General features: G+C 55.5%; 7 protein-coding genes across 7 annotated transcripts; 3 read left to right on the forward strand and 4 right to left on the reverse strand.

Moving 5' to 3' along the window:
* Nucleotides 1-549: 549 nt before the first annotated feature.
* On the reverse strand, nucleotides 550-3,232 carry CCOS01_12255 (Ulp1 protease family protein; the record flags this gene model as incomplete). The annotated part of the gene is made up of 9 exons (XM_060460404.1): nucleotides 550-598; nucleotides 784-1,335; nucleotides 1,407-1,426; nucleotides 1,481-1,530; nucleotides 1,653-1,667; nucleotides 1,779-1,806; nucleotides 2,018-2,122; nucleotides 2,186-2,380; nucleotides 3,194-3,232. The coding sequence occupies 9 exons, from the start codon at nucleotides 3,230-3,232 to the stop codon at nucleotides 550-552; spliced, it is 1,053 nt and encodes a 350-aa protein (XP_060309347.1).
* Nucleotides 3,233-5,481: 2,249 nt separating this feature from the next.
* CCOS01_12256 (stress-induced bacterial acidophilic repeat domain-containing protein) lies at nucleotides 5,482-6,203 on the reverse strand (the record flags this gene model as incomplete). Its single annotated transcript, XM_060460405.1, has 4 exons — nucleotides 5,482-5,680; nucleotides 5,799-5,918; nucleotides 5,983-6,096; nucleotides 6,169-6,203. The coding sequence occupies 4 exons, from the start codon at nucleotides 6,201-6,203 to the stop codon at nucleotides 5,482-5,484; spliced, it is 468 nt and encodes a 155-aa protein (XP_060309348.1).
* A 1,501-nt stretch (nucleotides 6,204-7,704) lies between these two features.
* CCOS01_12257 (uncharacterized protein) lies at nucleotides 7,705-8,262 on the reverse strand (the record flags this gene model as incomplete). Its single annotated transcript, XM_060460406.1, has 1 exon — nucleotides 7,705-8,262. The coding sequence occupies one exon, from the start codon at nucleotides 8,260-8,262 to the stop codon at nucleotides 7,705-7,707; it is 558 nt and encodes a 185-aa protein (XP_060309349.1).
* A 412-nt stretch (nucleotides 8,263-8,674) lies between these two features.
* On the forward strand, nucleotides 8,675-10,226 carry CCOS01_12258 (ThiF family protein; the record flags this gene model as incomplete). Its single annotated transcript, XM_060460407.1, has 3 exons — nucleotides 8,675-8,882; nucleotides 8,942-9,155; nucleotides 9,224-10,226. The coding sequence occupies 3 exons, from the start codon at nucleotides 8,675-8,677 to the stop codon at nucleotides 10,224-10,226; spliced, it is 1,425 nt and encodes a 474-aa protein (XP_060309350.1).
* A 226-nt stretch (nucleotides 10,227-10,452) lies between these two features.
* On the reverse strand, nucleotides 10,453-11,629 carry CCOS01_12259 (uncharacterized protein; the record flags this gene model as incomplete). Its single annotated transcript, XM_060460408.1, has 4 exons — nucleotides 10,453-10,553; nucleotides 10,608-10,680; nucleotides 10,745-11,479; nucleotides 11,537-11,629. 4 exons carry the CDS (start codon nucleotides 11,627-11,629, stop codon nucleotides 10,453-10,455), a joined length of 1,002 nt encoding a protein of 333 aa, XP_060309351.1.
* Nucleotides 11,630-12,332: 703 nt separating this feature from the next.
* CCOS01_12260 (chromo domain-containing protein) lies at nucleotides 12,333-14,600 on the forward strand (the record flags this gene model as incomplete). Its single annotated transcript, XM_060460409.1, has 1 exon — nucleotides 12,333-14,600. The coding sequence occupies one exon, from the start codon at nucleotides 12,333-12,335 to the stop codon at nucleotides 14,598-14,600; it is 2,268 nt and encodes a 755-aa protein (XP_060309352.1).
* Nucleotides 14,601-15,952: 1,352 nt separating this feature from the next.
* On the forward strand, nucleotides 15,953-17,293 carry CCOS01_12261 (gliotoxin biosynthesis protein GliK; the record flags this gene model as incomplete). Its single annotated transcript, XM_060460410.1, has 1 exon — nucleotides 15,953-17,293. The coding sequence occupies one exon, from the start codon at nucleotides 15,953-15,955 to the stop codon at nucleotides 17,291-17,293; it is 1,341 nt and encodes a 446-aa protein (XP_060309353.1).
* Between the last annotated feature and the right edge of the window lie 173 nt (nucleotides 17,294-17,466).

Genomic DNA, 17,466 nt, shown 5'->3' on the forward strand with positions numbered 1-17,466 from the left:
TACAATGAATGCCGCGGATGAGGATGGATGGGAATAAGATCAAATGTATCTCTCCTGGCTAATCGTCCGACCTTGGGACGCCAAAAACGCCTCGCCTTTGCATTGTCTTGATTTGGACCCCTCTCTTGCTCCTCTACTACGGCCATCCGTCTTGAACTTTCTACTCCAACGTGGCCCCGCCAGGATAGCCCGCAGCGTCGGCCCTTCTACGCCCATCATCTCACAGTGCCTCATCTTGCCCACCACCTCTGGTCGTTGCTGAATCGTCGTTTCGTATCTCGGCGGATGGAATCGGCTCGATGGGATCTCTTGGACGCGTCGGTTTCCGCTCGTCACTCCCGTCTTCCACTACCAAATGCTTACATTCCTCTGCCCCCTTTCTCATGTGGTTGAATAAAATACACTAGTGCATGCGTTCGTGGATATCGTATATCGAAACATTTAAATAAAGTCGTCGACAAGGATGTGACTGTGCTGAATCACGGTCTCGTTGTCGTTCTTTCGTTCGAGTTTTGTAGGGGTAAGGTACGGAGGGTTGCCCATGGTTGACTACTCGATCCGTGGCGGCGTCTTTGACGAGTACGGTGATGCGCTTCTCCTTTTTGAAAGAAGGGGGTGTCAGGGAACCCTCAAGACAAGTTTACGGTTTTGACGCTTCAAAGATTGGGGAGTACAAGTACAGTAAGGAGGATGATAGTACTGCCATCATCCACATGCCGCAGAGACCAAAAAAGACAAAGACCAAATTCAGTGGAGGGGGTAATTTGAGGGATTAGCGCTTACGATCTCCTCCGCTCGCCCTCCTTGCGCAAGCTCTCGATAATTTTGAGCATCTCTTTACGTCCGCCGTGGCTGTCAATCAGCTTATTGGCCATGCTCATGCTGACCTTTTCGCGAGCGTTGGCGCTGAGGAGGCGCTTGATGAGCAGGTGGCGCATTAGGATACACACAAACACGCCGCAGTCGCTGCCGTTCTCCTGCTGGGGAGAGTCGTCGAGGTTGAGATAGCGGAGTGGGCGGCCGAGGATCTCGGACATCTTGTGGGTGGCGAGGCGGCCTTCTGCGTAGTTTGCGCCGCCGAGGGAGTCGTAGTGGAAGGCGACGCCGTCGATGGCGCTGACGAGCAGCAGGGACCAGTGGGAGCCGCCCTCGGCCTGGGCGACGTTGCGGGCGTCATTGATGGGGAGGAAGATGTGTGTTACTTTGGAGAAGTCGGGGAGGGCGGAGCGGATCTGGCGCATGTCGGGCTCCTTCATGAGGAGGAAGGTCATTGAGGGCCGAAGCAGGATGATGCGGGCTTGAGGGTACTTGGGGAGGACTTCGCGTTCCAGCCATCTGCAGTTGGCAGTTGTTAGGAGGGTTCAGAATAGGTGGTTATGGTCAAACTGTAAGTGGTTGGGACTCACTCTTCCCAGAAAGCAATGTTCTGTGAAATTGTTAGCCAGGTAGGAGCAAGCGCAGGGTAGGAGGTGTGCCGTACGTTGTCTGTCAACCAGTCGTTCTTGAGCGACTTGATGTCTTCGTAGGTGACTGCAATCAACACGAGTAAGCCCAAATGGTTCCCGTGTGCTAAATCGGAGGTTCAAGTAGCCGGAACCTGCGGACTCGGTAGGGTCCCGGCACCTCGTCATCCATCAGAGGGTTTAACATACGGAGAATATCGTGATCTGCATCGTCCAAAAGAAGCTGTCAGCCGGGGCCATGATCATCACGGAATGGTAGGATAACACCGCGGGAGGTGCGGCGCTTGATTGGGAGCAAGGAGGAGTGCGACTTACACGACAAGTAAGGTTGCTGCGGGGAGAGCTAGGACGCGATTCGGGTCAGTTCACTGGCGCTTGCGCTGAAACAGGACGGCCGCCCCTCTCATACTACCCCGCCGTTGCCAGCCTCACCACCGACGGCACTTGGGACCAGCAGCGACGAGACGAGATGGGCATGTGCTTGCCCGTCTGCGGCTGTCGTCCGACCTGGAGTGCAGGAGATGATGAAAGATTGTGACCTCATCAGGTCGCACTTCCCAGTGCTGCTGCTGCGGCGGCGGCGACGGCGAGGTGAGAGCAAGCTTGGCCAGGTCCAAGGACAAAGACGGGAAGGAGCAGGAGGTTGCAAGAAGAAAGATCTTACAGTGTCACCAAAGTGACGGGCCATCTTCCTGAAAGGCATGCTCAGGCGCGACTCGGACCTGTGGCCGGACTTTGTACTGCTCGTCGGGGAGGTCGAGGGGGAAAGCTGGAGGGATGCTGGTGGTGATACTGTGGAAGCCGATGCGGTAGAGGATATCGAAGACGTCGTCGATGTCGAGCCGGAGCGGGAGGAGTTGATCGCTCGGGGCGGCGATGGTTGTCGGTTGCGAGAGGAGCGGAAGGGTAAGAAGCGGCTGTTTTTCGCGGGGAGTTGCGTCAGAGGGGGGATGCTTTGGTTCGGTTCGAGAAGAGCGACGATCTTTTCCAGGAAAGACTTTAGGGTAAGGTAGGTGAAGTACTGTGTAGGTACGTGGGTTGACGGGTGTGTGGTAGGGAACTCGAGGAACCGGTACAGAGTACGGATAGAAGGAAGATTGTGAACAAGGACGGAGAGAGAAGGGTTCCGAGAATAGGATCAATCGGGAGTAGAGTGGGAAGAGAGAACGGAGGACGAGGGGGGGTTAATTAGCCAAGGCTAAGAAATGAAATCAAAAAAATAATTCAGGGCCCTTTTTCGCATCCGCTCTTTTTTTTTCTCGCTCGGGATTGATGAGCGGGGGGGGGGGGGGGGGGGGGGGGGGTCCTTTTTTTTTTGGGGGGGGGGGGGGAAAATTAGGGGTCCCCCGGTCCCAGGGTTGGGGCGGGGGGGGGGGGGGGGGGGGGGTTTGGGGGGGGGGGGGGGGGGGGGGGGGGGGGAGGGACGAGGGTCTCTGTTGTTTCTGCGTGGGCGGTGGGAAACTTCAGGATCCTCCTGGTCACAGGTTGCAGACGGAGCGGAGCGTAGGTGTTCGCTATGGACGACGGTGGGGAAGCGAACGGGGAGAAAAGACGATGAACGGGGCTGACTGGGCTGGCTGGGTACCTTAGGTGCACTGGAGTTGGGCTGGTTCCATGCATGCAGCGGGCAGTGTGTGCAGTGCAGCTCGGATGAGAGAGGCGAAGAGGTGCTGACTCTCTGAGAATCAGAGGGTGGAGAGGGAAGAGATGAGGCTTGAACGACGAGTGACGATGGGGGGAGACGTGGCCCAGGAGTGGCGCAGCACCATGATGGGAGGAAAAAGAGACGAAAAATGCGAGGTGACGAGGTGACGAGGTGCCGACAAGCCACACTTGTGGGGGAGCCGAGGAGCTAGGGCCACTATTCCGAGCTTAACCTGATTCGGAAGAGCGTCTCCACTCTCCCATGGTGCCTCCGGCGCACCCTCCAGAACCCAAGGGATGACGATGATGATGTTCCCGCCATGTTCTCGTTTGAATAAGCAGGCAGAGGATATAGGACTGAGAAACTGGAAGTGAGAGGAAGAAAGGCCTAATCATACCTTGAATTGCTTAACCGGCTGATACCCGTATGCGGTACACCAGCTGCTGTTTGAACATCAACTGCCGCGGCCATCGTATAAAGGTGAAGCACCGGCCGAGTCCGAGGGAGTACCAGGGACTGGGGGTATCGGGAGATCCTCGCAAAAGGTGTTTTTGGTGAGGATGTAAAAGCTGCACAGCACAGTCGGTGGGAAGGGGTATAGCAAGGAGTCGAAAAAGTGTTTGCTTCAAAAAGACCATAGCACTTACGTGGCAGCGTGGGCGAGGGGGGAAACACACGACTTTAACATGCGTCCCAAGGGAACAAAAAACGAAACGTGCTAGTCTCGATGGCCGATCATCTTCAAGACCTACCTTGCCCTACCTTACCTCAGTACCTACTTAAAAGACAGGGATGGGCAGGATGCCACAGTAGGTAAGCAAGGTAAAGGTAAGGTACGCGAGGAGAAAAAAGAAAGGGCCCCGAGACCTGGAGTAGGTATGGAGAAACTCTACGTATTGCCGCTGCATCCCGATTCTGTTTTCGATTCCCACCAAAGAAACGTCCCCTCTGCCTGCCTGCTTGTGACGAATGAATTGAGACGGTGAAGGGAGGAGTCACCATTGGAGAAGGAAGAGGAGGTGGGAGCCATGGCTAAGCCTCTAACTGAGAAAAACCTTTTCTCTCTCACAGTCAAGTCTCATTTACAGACCCTCCCCCTTCCCCCTCCTCCTCACTAGTAGGTATCCTTCATTGAACAAGGTAAACTGAACTGGAGGTGAGATAATTGCTTGGTGATGAGTCTCTAATTTGATCATCTCTCCATCTTCTCGTGGTCTCAATTCAAAGCAAGACGCTGGGGGTGAGCGACGGAGAAGAAAAAGGGCAGCCAAGTTTCACCTCGTCTACGTCACCGTGCTGCGGCATCATGATGCTGCTGAATCTGCGATACCACCCACCTGGCGCACTTCCCGCCGCAAACCCTTTTGGGACGAAAGTCACGGAAAGGAAAAAAGGCACCCAATGTCATCGGCCGGGTCTAGCCATTCCCGCCTGGGACTAGAACAAGCCGCTCGCTACTTTTTTGCCTAGCCCAAAATCTTTACCGTAGAGAACGTACTTCCGCCAACAGATCGAGTCGCACGAAAACGCTCGCGGCTTCAGTGACGAAGCCAAGTCCATCACTGGTGTAGTGGACCCTCAATCCGCAGTACTTGGGTACGTCAAACCATCAAGAGGTGGAAAAGCGCAGGCGGGGGAGGAGGAAAGGAAAACGCTCGTCACTTGCATCGGCGTCTGCCGAACGTGGCTTGCTCCTCCCAAGGGCCCCGACCCAGAGCGCCAAGTTGATCAACCAGCCCCAAGCAACCCACCCGCAGGGCTGGTGGATGGACATGGGGTGCCGGTGGAGAATGGCCTAGCCAAAGGGTCGATTCGGTCTGGGAAAGGAAGGACTCATGGATTCAATGCATCTCAGCTACTGCACTCTCTCTCGTAGCACACTCATCCTGGAGCAAGATAGGTAGGATTAATCTGGTTGGAAAATGCCGAAGGGGGTCTTGAACAATTGACTTTGAAAATCGTGCGTTTTTGCACCACCCTGCCACCTTCTTCGACCGTCCGGGATTGATATGGTGGGGGTCCGAGAGAGTGAGAGAGGAAAGGGAGGCGCCGAAAGCACGCAAAACCTCGGTGCCATCCGCTCACGGCCCGGAAGTGGGACGAAACGCCTGACAGGGCAATGCAATAGGAAGTCAGCAATGTCGTTGGTCAGGCATCTAGAATCCTGGAATCTCAATTGTGGTATTTCCTCAGGGTAGACCCTGTTGTGGAGGCAATCCTATCTTTCTCGCCCATCAATCATGTCTCATGTTCCATCCTTTTGTGTTCCGGATATCGTACAGTCGTTGCTTCGTCCTGTTGTCCTGTGTCGTCGCGCTCAAATAAACATGGGAATAGAGCTCTGAGTGCTGTTACCTTGCGATCACAAATATCTCAGTCCGATCCACCCGCGAGACCCCCCTTGCGTCCCGCCTCGCGCGCTCTCTCTGAGCCGGGCTCAAACGAGCCGGACGACGCCTTGCCGCCCTCGGAAGCAACCTCGCGCAGCTTGTCGGCGTCCATGCTGGCGAAACCGCCCGTGTGGCTTGCGTGCCCACCCTTGGCCGCGATTTCTTGAACCTCCTCCTTGGGTCTGCGGTCGCGTTAGTAATCTTTCCATACAATACAAGCGCATATGCGAGGCATAATGTTGAGTTAAGCTTGATATGTGAAGGAGCCGGATGCCGGAGGATTATACGAAGCCAGCTTACCGGTTGGCGAAGTTGCCGGGGTTGGTGTTGCCGGTGGCCGAGTGGGTCTCGGCCTCGATTCCGCCGCCGTGGCTGGCGTGACCTCCCTTGGCCGCAATCCCGCGAACCTCCTCCGTGGGGCTGTTGAAGATTGTCAGATACATGATAGTAAAAGACAACATATGTCACGGCAGAAATAACGTACCGGTTCGCAAAGTTGCCAGGGTTTGTGTTGCCGCTGGGTACCTCCTGTGGGATGCCACCGCCGTGGCTGGCATGGCCGCCTTTGGCTGCGATCTCGCGGACCTCCTCAGTGGGACTTTATTCCGTTAGCACTCACTCAAGAGTCAAGAGATATGTAGACGCTGGGGAATGGTACTGAGAAACATACCGGTTAGCAAAGTTTCCGGGGTTGGTGTCGGCCATGATGATGATTTGAGGTATGGAATTCGTGTAAGTGGTAGTGGTTTCGACTTGAGATGGGAAGTGATTGTTCGTAGGTGTGATGTGGAAATGACGATTCGAGGCTAAGAGGAGAGCTTCGTGGATCTTTATATCAACTGCAAAAGACGACTACCTTTGTACTTAAGTAAGGTAGGGAAGGAGCTGCTCAATAAGAAATAGGTGCAGCTGTTGCCTGCTCAGCTGCACAGTTCCTTCCTTGTGACGTTCATCCTAGGCAAACGAGCCTTCCCCTCCTGTAGATCGCTGTTGCCAACCACATAATATGACGAGGAAAGACCACACCTGCACGCTCTACCCCAAATTAACACCATGAAGAATTTCACAAATGCACTACCCAAATTGCTAGAATCTTGTGCAGATTGAGCAAACAATGTCGCCAGAGACTCACTGATTGGCGATGAAGTTGTCCAGAACCGCCATGCCTGGACTTGAACTGACATCACCCCTTCGTCAAACCTGCCAAGAAGTCCACAAAACTCCCCTATAGACCACTCCAGACCGTTGGAGATACCCTGCGCACCTTAGTCTGACGATCTGTTTGTTTACTTTTCTTTCATCTTGGCCACACAGAATACCTTATTGCGACGCGTTCGCACCCTTAACGTTGGGTAAAATGACGTCGGCTCACAAGATCGTCATTGGGATATTTTCTGATTTGCTATCCGTGAAACGCTAGGCGGATATCCCTGTCGAGTAAACAATGCACATGGTGACAAACGAAATCTTCAACGCATGATATTCATCAGGCAAACCCAAGAAGCACGTCGAATTTATGTTTGGTAGACACAGATTCCATCCACAGGGTGCATTAGGGGTCTATCCTCCCTGGCTACTTAATTGGACCTCCTCGGTTCCTCGTACTGCCCATCCTATTTGATGCCGTTCCAGTGCCTCCAAGACGCTCTCAGTCTGTACCCAGTCTGCAGCCTGAACATCGGAAAGTAGTGGTGGACCAACCGCAGCTCAACTACGACATCAGTTCCGTGTACACTCTCCGCCACAACGTTTACTTGACACGGTTCGCGTCTTGTAGAGGCTTCCCGGCCTTGGCAACTCTATAAATGTCGTAGACACGATCGCGGTCGCCAGGCAATAAAATAGTGAGCGCCATCGAGACTGTTTGCCAGCTTCCAGTTGTATCCCCAATCCAGGATTACCGCACTCGACTTTTCGTCCAATAAATGGGACCCTCTAGGGGTTCCCTTACGTCTCAAGGGAAGCTTCCCTCGTTGTGTCTCGCTCCGAGCCAACGATTCTCTAGCATCAGAAATCCTCTGAAATATGGACCGTCTGCTCATGGATATATCCCAAGTGTGCTGCGGAACCATGAGAAAGTCTCAGGCCCCTTTCGCAGACGCAAAAATCATGCTCCGGTGTGCCATGCTATCAGCCGCTGTCGTGATCAAGTCCGTCAAAGATCCCTCTCTGCCGGTGATAGTAGTAAATATACCACCATCAAGGCTTATGTGCTGAAGGCAGGGTTCTGCTCCATCGTGCTCGAAATGTGCTTCCGCAGCGCAGCCCACCGGCTCGAAGTCGCACTCGTCGTCGTCTCGTGCGATCCCGCCTCCTCAACCGCCATCGCACCAGCACCAGCACCAGCACCGCTGGCATTCACAGCAGCTGGCACGGAAGCCAATGCTGCCATACTAGCCCCAAACCTCGCCACCTCAGCCTTCACAACCTTCTCCTTCCTCTTCAGCGCGCCCGGCCTGCTCTTGAGACTCTTATGCCTGACCTTCCCCTCGCGCAGCTGATCCAGCGTCTGCGCGCCCTCCTCCAGCTCCGGCAGCGCGTCGGCGAGCGACTCCATGGTCGCGACGAGCTTCTTGTTCGGTCTCCGGCGTTTCAGGGTCTTGCCGCTGCCCGGGGCCGTCTTGGCGACTTTGCTGAGGAAGGCGCTGTGTTTCATCGTTCGCTTGTCTTTTTTGTTGGTGAGGAAGCCGTCGTCGACTTGGGCTTCGGGGCGGAGGGTCTTGTGCGGCGCGAGGGGGTGGATGTCGCCGCGGATGCGGGCCATGCGCTTTTCGCGGGCTGAGAGGGCTTTTGTTGGTGCTGTGGGCGCCTTGGAGGCGTTAGTTTGGGGAGCGGCGACGAGGAGGAATCAGATCGCATTACCATCTTGAGTGATCTATTTACTGAAGGTTCTGGAGAGTTGTATGGTTGAGACGGCTCGAGTTCAAAGCCGGATCTGGGTCAAAGTGGGATGCAAAGTACTAAAGTTTGAGGACGTACTTGACCTGACCCAAAGCTTCAAAAATTCGTGGTGGGGCCGAAAAGATAGAGATGTGGGTCTTCTAGAATCGCGGGGTCGGAGATCGGGGGCGGAACCTCCGACATTTTATACAGGTCCGCCCCGCCGCTCACAAATTCCGCGCTTGGGGAGTCATCGATTCTCACTTACACCGCAGACCGCGCAGACCGACGCAATTATGGGCAGAGTCGAAGAGCTGCAACGCAAAGTCGCAGAGGCTGAACTCGACCTTAGGAACCTCAAGGAACAGCTGGCCAGCGCAGAGAAAGAGGCACAGGAGGATGCTTCAGCATCATCATCATCTCAACCCTGGAAATGGCCCCTGCAACCCGAGGATTATGAGAGATATGGACGACAGCTCATCATACCCCAAGTAGGTGTCAAAGGTGAGCTTTATTAATGGCACACCATTTGTGAAATAACTCCACTGAAACGAGACTCCTAGGACAAATAAGACTGAAAAAGTCCAAGATCCTCATCATCGGTGCCGGGGGTCTGGGATGCCCCGCAGCGGCCTACATCGCCGGAGCAGGGGCCGGCACCATCGGCCTCGTCGACGGCGACGTCGTCGAAGTCTCCAACCTCCACCGCCAAGTCGCACACTCGACCGATAGGGTCGGCATCTCAAAGGTCGAAAGCGCAATCACATATCTGAAGGGGTACGGAAACCTCTCTCCTTCCTCTGACCCCATCTCCACGAAAGCTCACACTCACCCACCCCTCCCAGCCTCAACCCCCTAGTAACATACCATCCACACAAAACACACCTAACCCCAACCAACGCCGAAGAAATCGTCTCCCAATACGACCTCGTCCTCGACTGCACCGACCACCCAACCTCCCGCTACCTCATCTCCGACATTTGCGTCCTCCTTCAGAAACCCCTCGTCTCCGCCTCGGCCTTTCGCACAGACGGCCAGCTCATCATCCTCAACTCCCCCGCCGCGTCGCAGGGGACTCTGGAAGGCGCAGGACCATGCTACCGCTGCGTGTTCCCCAAGCCGCCGCCACCCGACAGCGTCGTCAGCTGCGGCGAAGGCGGCATCCTCGGGCCCGTGGTTGGCGTCATGGGCGTCCTGCAGGCTCTCGAGGCGATCAAGCTCGTTGCCTTGGGCGCGGTCGATCCCGATGTGACGGACAAGAGCGTGACTGCGGCGGCGCCTTCGCTTCTCATCTTCTCGGGCGCGGCGACGTCGGGGCAGTTTAGGTCTGTTCGTATGCGGGGCCGTAGGAAGGACTGCTTCGCTTGCTCTGCGGCGTCGACGCTTTCTCTTGAGACTCTGCGATCGGGATCGCTGGACTATGTGTCGTTTTGCGGTGTGACTGCGCCGGTCAGCATACTCGCTCTCGAGGAGCGTATCTCTGCGACCGAATACGAGCGGGTGTCCAAGGAGAAAGGTGGCCGACATCTTTTGCTGGACGTTCGCGAGCGCGAAAACTTTGACATTTGTAGCATCGATGGCGCTGTAAGCGTACCGATTGCAAAGTTCATGAAGGAGACGCAGCGGTCCAGCGAGGGAGTTCAGCCTCAACCTGAGTGGCTGCCGTCGGATTTCCCAGAGGATTCGCCCATTTACCTTGTTTGCAGGGTCGGCAACGACTCACAGCTTGCGGCAAAGCGTTTGAAAGATCTAGCGCTGAACAACAATGGCAAAAGATTCATTGGAGACATTGACGGTGGCATGCGGGCGTGGAAGAGAGACGTGGACCCCACGTTGCCTTTTACCTGAGATGGAGCGAAACGGGGCCACTGGAGAGAAAAGATGTGGATATAAAAAAGTTGAATTTGTTCTGACGAGGGGGGCTGGGTCGTCATGATACATACTTTTCCTACGCGATACCCCTATTGCTACAAAGAGAGGAGGGCTGCCTTCGCCCGCTAGCCATGATCCTGATTAATCCTAAAGAAACTGTTCTTGGCAGAGAGCCGTGGTGGGTGGTCGTTGTGGTGGTACTCTACACGAAGCTGACACGCTTCTTGTTGAAGGCTCGCTGGTCCTTGAGCCATTGACGGTACCCCTTGACGCTTGAGATTTTCTCGCCGTAGAAATCGGGGACTAGTAGAGATCAGCACGTGAGAGCGTGGCATATTGATTGGGGAGTGTACTTACCAGGGTTACCAACAGAGGAGACAGAGGGGTCAACACGGTTCTTCTTGATGCGGGCGAAGAATTCCTTCTCCTTCTGCGGCAGTAATCCAGATTAGAAAAAGTCCTTGTCCTCCGGAACGTAGAAGAGGGCAACTTACCACCGTCATCTGAGTCTTCCACCTCTTGTTCAGCGTGTAGAACACCAGAGAACCAACGCTAGGTCCAATAAGCCATCCAAGAGCACCGAAGCCCATCGTCATAAGGCCCATCGTAATGAAAGGATCCAGCGGAATCTGTGTCACCAACGGGTCCGCAATGCCAGTAGCCAAGATGCCAGCACCGCCAACAAAGGATCCCAATCCAGAAATGACGCTGAAGCCAAGCTGCCACCTTCTACGGGACTTGCGCAGCTGGAAGAAGGTCTCCCAGTCCAACCTGTCCCCCGGCGCAGGGGCGGACTTTTGTTGCGCCGCAGCGGAGGCGGTAGCGGTAGCGTTGCAGCGTTGGGAGCAGGGTTGGCGGACGACGCGGGCGACGATGGAGGACGCGGGGGATGCGGCAAAGGCGGCGCTGGTTCGGGCGATGGGGCCGGCTGTCGAGGCGAGACCAATTGGGCGGGCAGAGGCTTGGTGCTGCTTCATGGAGGCGGTCGAGTACGGGCATGCGGTGGTGCGGGCGATGGAAGAGGCAATCGATGCGCGGGCGGCGCCCTGGCCGGCGAGGCGGATGGCGAAGGTGCTCGTGGGCGTCAGCATATTTGCGAGGCCTTGGCGAAGAGTGTTGATTAGGTTCGGGTTGTCGTGGGCATCGACGTTGCGGTGCGCGCGGGTGGAGGGGAGATTTTCTTTTGGTGGTTTGGCTTTGGTTTGCGAAGAAAGAAATGGAAACCGAAGCTGGGATGTGGTGGATGGAGCTTTGTGCTCCTCGCGATGAGGTCAAGCTCGGCCCACCAAAGATTTGACGCCCTGCACAGCGCGCCGGTAGACGCCCAGCCGCAGCTTCTGCACGGACCCTTTTGCAGCACCTGCTTCCCCGGATCGCATGATCCTGAATTCCAAGGGTACTTGGTGCCTTAGGTAATACAGCATCACGCTCAGCTAATTACTACCTAAAGGTGTTGTATAAGGTAGTAGGATTTGTTATATTAAAGATGAATATTAGTTTAACAGAATTGAGCAAGCTATTTGAGAAGCAGGGTTTTTTTTCATTTCTCTATACTTTGATTTTAAGAAATAAACTAAAGAAATAATTTTAAATAATAATTGATTTTTGATGATTAAAGAAGTTTGTAATGAAATAAAATATCTTCTAATGTACTAATGCTAACTATTTTAATTCTAATGAGTATTGGGATTTGTAGTGGTCATGCTGGTGGAGAATAAGCTAATTAAAGTACTAAGGCTTCTAAGTTTCCTACCTCTCCCACCCAACCGGCGTCACTGCCACGAAACACAGCGCAGGTATCGGCAAACCACGCGCAAAAATCAGGTACGAGATTTCGTGATATGAATGAAATTCTTCAATTGCTGTCGTATTTTTCTGACGCCTCTAGCCAGCGGCGTTGTCGAGAACAAAAGCGTTGTCTTTACTGGCGGAAACCGCGACACGACACGAGACGAACACGAACGCCGATTCCCAAACCACAGATACCTGCTTTAGACGACGGACGATCCTACCGAAGCCTTCTCCGACCTGCCGCTGCACCGTTTCGTCCAACGGAATCACAAAAAAGGCGTCAGGCGTGGCATGGTGGACTTCTCCGAAAGGAGCAAGAAAACCATGTCGCGACCTTCAAAGAAACTCGTCTGGTTCGGTGGTCAACCCCCCACCCCGGCCGACACCAGCAACGGCGCCGCCACGACCAACACTACCACGACATCTTCCGCATCCTCGCTACCGACCCGGCAACCCCAACCGCCCCGAAAGAACCCCGAACCCGAGCCGCGCAGGCTCGCCGTGGTCCTCGAAGACCTCCCGACCTACCGCCGCTATAAACGCGGCTCCGGACCCCCTCTGCGACCGATAACCCTCGCTCCGCCCCGCGACTCGACGGCCTACATTCGCGACGAGTTTTTCGTCCCGCCCGCGCTCTCTGACGACGGTAAGAAGCGTCTTCAGTACGTGGTGGGATGGACCGATCTGCCGGCCGCGCGGGTCGTGATCGATGCCGAGCAGATATGCGACTACGTCTCGCCCATGGCATACGAGGAGTGGTGCGCTGCAAGAGCTGAGGAGCGGGATGAGGAGGAGCGCCGGCTGGAGGAGGCGGAGAATGTGCGCGCTGTTGAGGAGGCTGTGGCGAGGGAGAGGAGCGTCGCGATACCAGGCGAGAAGGGTGGAAAGGGGGCGAAAAGGGGCCGGAAGAGGAAGCATGTGGCGGCGGAGTTGAGGACACCACCACCCGCCACGGCCGCGGACGGAGAGAAGAAGAAACGGGGCAGGCCGAGGAAGAATGCGCCTTCGCTTTCTACGCCGTCCAAGAGCGCCTTGGTGGACGACTTCAGGGAGCTCGACACGGAAGGCGACGCGGACGTCGAGATGGAAGAAGTGGCCGATGACGAGGCCGACGACGAGGCCATCTTCAGGCAGCTCAATGGGACCGGGACAACAACACCTTTGATTCTGACGGAGGACTCATACGACTCTGGCGAACAGAGCAGTCTACCCGCGGGCCTAGAACCCCCGAGCAAGAAGCAGAGGACCCGGTCACCGAGACCGGCCTTCTCGCGGTTCATGCCGGGAATCGAGACGGACACCAGCAGCCGGAGCACGCCTTTCGACTCGTCCAGAGGCGCCACCAGCTCACCGGCCCTGCCGCCGCTACCACAACCGCCAGCGCCGAATCTCCAGGATAGTAGTGGCCGGCCTCGGGAGACGCCCATCTTCCCGCCGATACCCCCGGCCTCTGCGAACCACACATCCACGCCCACGGCTCCGCGGGTAGCAAAGACGCAGCAACCGCCGAAGCGGTCCCTCCTCTCCATACGAGATCCCCCTTCCACGCCTCAACAATCGTCCTCACCAAAGGTGCAAACACCTACACCAAAAGCGAGCAGTATGCTTCCCCCGCCAGCCACGGCGCCCCCCGCGCTGAACCCGACACAGAACGGGACAGGCACAAATACAGGCTGGAATCACACACCAATACCCAAGCCCGGCTCCACGCCTTTGATTTCAAACACGACCCCTTGGACGATCTCCCTCGCGGCCTCAAAGTCCTCATCCTCCTACTCCCAACTGACGCCCTCGCAGCCAGTTCAGTCAATAGAACAACCCATCTCTACGACGCCTATACCACTACCCAAGATACCGGGCCCAAAACCACACATCGCACCAACCTTACGAGAACCACAACAAGCAGCCCTACCACAAACCGCCTCAGCACCTCCCGCAACAACAACAACAGGCAGCAAAACCGCAGCCACAAACTCTAAACCCACCACAACCAAACTTCACACCGCGCGGAAAACCGGAACGGCAGCAGCATCAACAGCAACACAGGATGATGACGAAGAAGAAGACGAAGACGAACAAGTCTACGAAGTCCTCCGCATCGAAGGCTTCGAAGACCGCGTCTCCCGCCGCAGCGGCAAGAAACTAGGCCGCTTCTTCCAGGTCCGGTGGAAGGGCAACTGGCCCTCCTCCATGAACCCGACCTGGGAGCCAGAGTCCAACATCCCGCAGCACGTGATTCAGAGGTTCTACTTTGAAAAGGGCACCACGCCGAAGAGGAACGTGCAGGCTGGCGCCATGGATAAGTACCTCGTGCCGAAGAAGTACTCGTCCGTGTCGCGGGCGGTTGAGGGCGAGGACGAACTTGTCAGGGGCCATGGCGATCACAGCAATGGCAATGGTAATGGGGTCCCGGCTGCGGCTAAGGCTGCACTCGCGACAGAGGCCGGAGATGAGAATGCTATGGATCAGATTAAAGTCGAGGGCGATGATGATGAAGGCAACGATATGATGCTCGTTACCGACTTTCGAAACCTTCTTGACCCCGAGCGAAGGTTCTGAATAGCAATGACCAAGTTATGATAGCGATTCCCTGCGAGCATCGAGTAGGATCAAAAATAGTGGTTTAGATTCGCGATCAGTGGGTAGCCACATATCAAACAATAAAGAAATAAAAAAAGAATCAAACAGTGATACCAAGACCAGGATATCGTTTTTGCAGGCAACGTTGTGGGTCGCCCACTGGAAGTGATGTCCTCGAGTTGTATCCAAGCCTGGAGGACAAGAGATATGTCACCAACTTGTTTCAATTGGTTGTTTATAGATGTCCCACAAGCTCCCCACATCACGTATGGGATAATCTTCCAGTGTCGTGGAGACAATATGTAAACATGGGTGAAGCCCATTTATCATACATTTCTAGAGGTTTGCGATGTTTTCCTGGTCTCTTGGATTTTCACTTTTGCAGTTGAGGTTCGCGAACATGATGACCCAAGAGTTGCTGAGGCTCAAATCAGCGAGAACGCAACTTACTCACCATCGGTCATTTACGTATGCTTAGTGCGACCCAAATGAGGTACATGGAGAGCATAGCCAGATCGTTAAAATTATACATTTATTTCTTCGAGCTCTGGGATCTTGTTGACTTATCATGTAAGAAGAAAGGATCAGATGATGCAGCACAGGCATTGTGGCCCGTTCTCTGCAGAGTAGTGTAGACTCAAGGGCAATGGCATTTTCAATCTCAGGTAGAGGATTGGAGCATTTGCACAGTATCTTCAAAATACCCTATGCCATCTCGTTAGACCAGCTTCAAATCCTATCAGCTCACGACGTTGACAGGTGCGAGTTACTGTCTGAAAATGATTCCGCAGCTCACCCCCGCCAATCCCGCATCCCACCGCCCGGGGTTTACATAAGCCAACCCCTCCAACTCCGACGCGCGCGCATTCTCCGTCCGCCGCTCCCCCGGCGCGCCCGCAGCGAATGCTACTTGACACTAAGGTATCCGTACCTACTCCGTAAACTTATTAGTAGGCCGGGAACCTCCCTCAGAGCGTCGTCATCCAAAACCCCAAAGTCCGAACGTCAGAGACACCCGGGGCGACACAAAAAGTCTCCCGCGCCCACCCACAACCAGCTAGTACCCTGGCGCAACTCATCAGTTTCAGCATTTCCCTTCCCGCTTCAACATCCCATCTTCATCACTCCTTGGACTTATCTGGCATCATCCCAGCTTTTTCGGCCTCGCTACCTTACCTCTTATCTATAGCTCGAGCTTAAGCTCGAGCTCATTCCCCTCCAAGAACGCCAGTGCCTCTCATCACGGAAAATAAAACCGACCGACCTGGCTTCGCCTCCCACAATACCTTCAACCTCGTCCGTCGCAATTCGACGTTAAAGCACGGGGGACAATGACAACCTCACTCCCCCAAGAACCAATCTGCCTCCTCCGCCGCCTAAAAGACCTCGCCACCCTCTCAACCTCCTCCGCCCCGTCCGAGAAATCTTACCCTTCCATCAAGAGCATCCCGCGCACATCCCCCTCCCGCCTCGCAGCAGCAGCGGCAGCTTCCCCAGACGCCTCCAGCAACGATGCATCTTCCACCCCCACCGCCCTCGCCGTCGCCGCAGAACAGACATCAGTCCTCTACCTAGCCTACGGCTCCAACCTAAGCGCGGAAACCTTCCTAGGCGCCCGCGGCATCCGTCCAATCTCCCAAGTAAACGTCTCCGCCCCAGGTCTCTCCCTCGTCTTCGACCTCCCCGGCCTCCCCTACACGGAACCATGCTTCGCCAACTCGGCGCCCCGGAAGATCCCCAACCTCCCGGACCCGGGCGATCCTCCCAAATTCCCGCCCGTGCCGCCGCTACCGCCTCCGTCCGCCGCGTCGAACCAGACGAAGAGGGAGAAGAACAACACCGTACCGACGACACCAGACCTGGGCTGGGACAAGGGCCTCATCGGCGTAGTCTACGAAGTCACGCCCCGAGACTACGCCACAATCGTAGCAACAGAGGGAGGCGGCTCCTCCTACAAGGACATCCTGACCCCCTGCATCCCGCTCCCGCCCCGCGTCTCCGTCCCCGAGAAGCCGCCCATCGACATCCCCCGCCCGTTCCTCGCGCACACGCTCTTTTCCCCGTCCATCCCGGACGCCGAGCCCGAGGAGCCTGACACCACCTCCACCTCCTCCTCCTCCTCCTCCTACAACTACAGTAACGCCAAGGACGGCGGCGACGACGACAAAACCCCAACAGACCCCCGCAAAAAATGGTACTACCGCTTCCTCCGCCCGACCCGCCGCCCCGACCCCACCTACGCGCAACCCTCGCCCCGGTACCTGAACCTCATCACCTCCGGCGCGGCAGAGCACGAGCTCCCGGACGACTACCAGCGCTGGCTCAACTCCCTCGTGCCATACACCCCGACCTCGCCACGACAGAAGCTGGCGCAGTGGCTGTTAAAGGCGCTCTTCCTCCCCGTGTTGCTGGTGTTCTTCGCGCTGAACAAAAAGGTGGCCAACAAGGAAGGGAAAGTGCCCGTTTGGTTGGGGGTTACGTTGGGGGTTGTGTTTAATTTGCTTTGGATGGCGTATGATGCCGTGTTGAGGCCTGTTTTTGGGGATGGGGAGAGGACGCAGGAGGAGGAGGAGGGTGACGAGAAGAAGGGGTGGGTGAGGGGCAGGTCATGGAGTGGACGTGTTGGGTGTGGTGATGAGGAGAAGATGGGATTGCTCGAGAATATGGATTGAAAATATCGTCTGGGGATATTATTGAATATGGAGATATACATATATGTGGGGGATACATTTACAGAGAATTACGTCTTGAAGGATCTAGGCTTAGCTTGCTTGTACCGTTCCATCAGACAACGGGGACGTTATACGATAATGTAACTAGATTGGAAAAGCAAAAAGAGTTCACC

The sequence above is a fragment of the Colletotrichum costaricense genome, assembly GCF_030867565.1.
Source record: "Colletotrichum costaricense strain IMI 309622 chromosome Unknown Scaffold_14.1, whole genome shotgun sequence".
Classification (NCBI taxonomy): domain Eukaryota; kingdom Fungi; phylum Ascomycota; class Sordariomycetes; order Glomerellales; family Glomerellaceae; genus Colletotrichum; species Colletotrichum costaricense.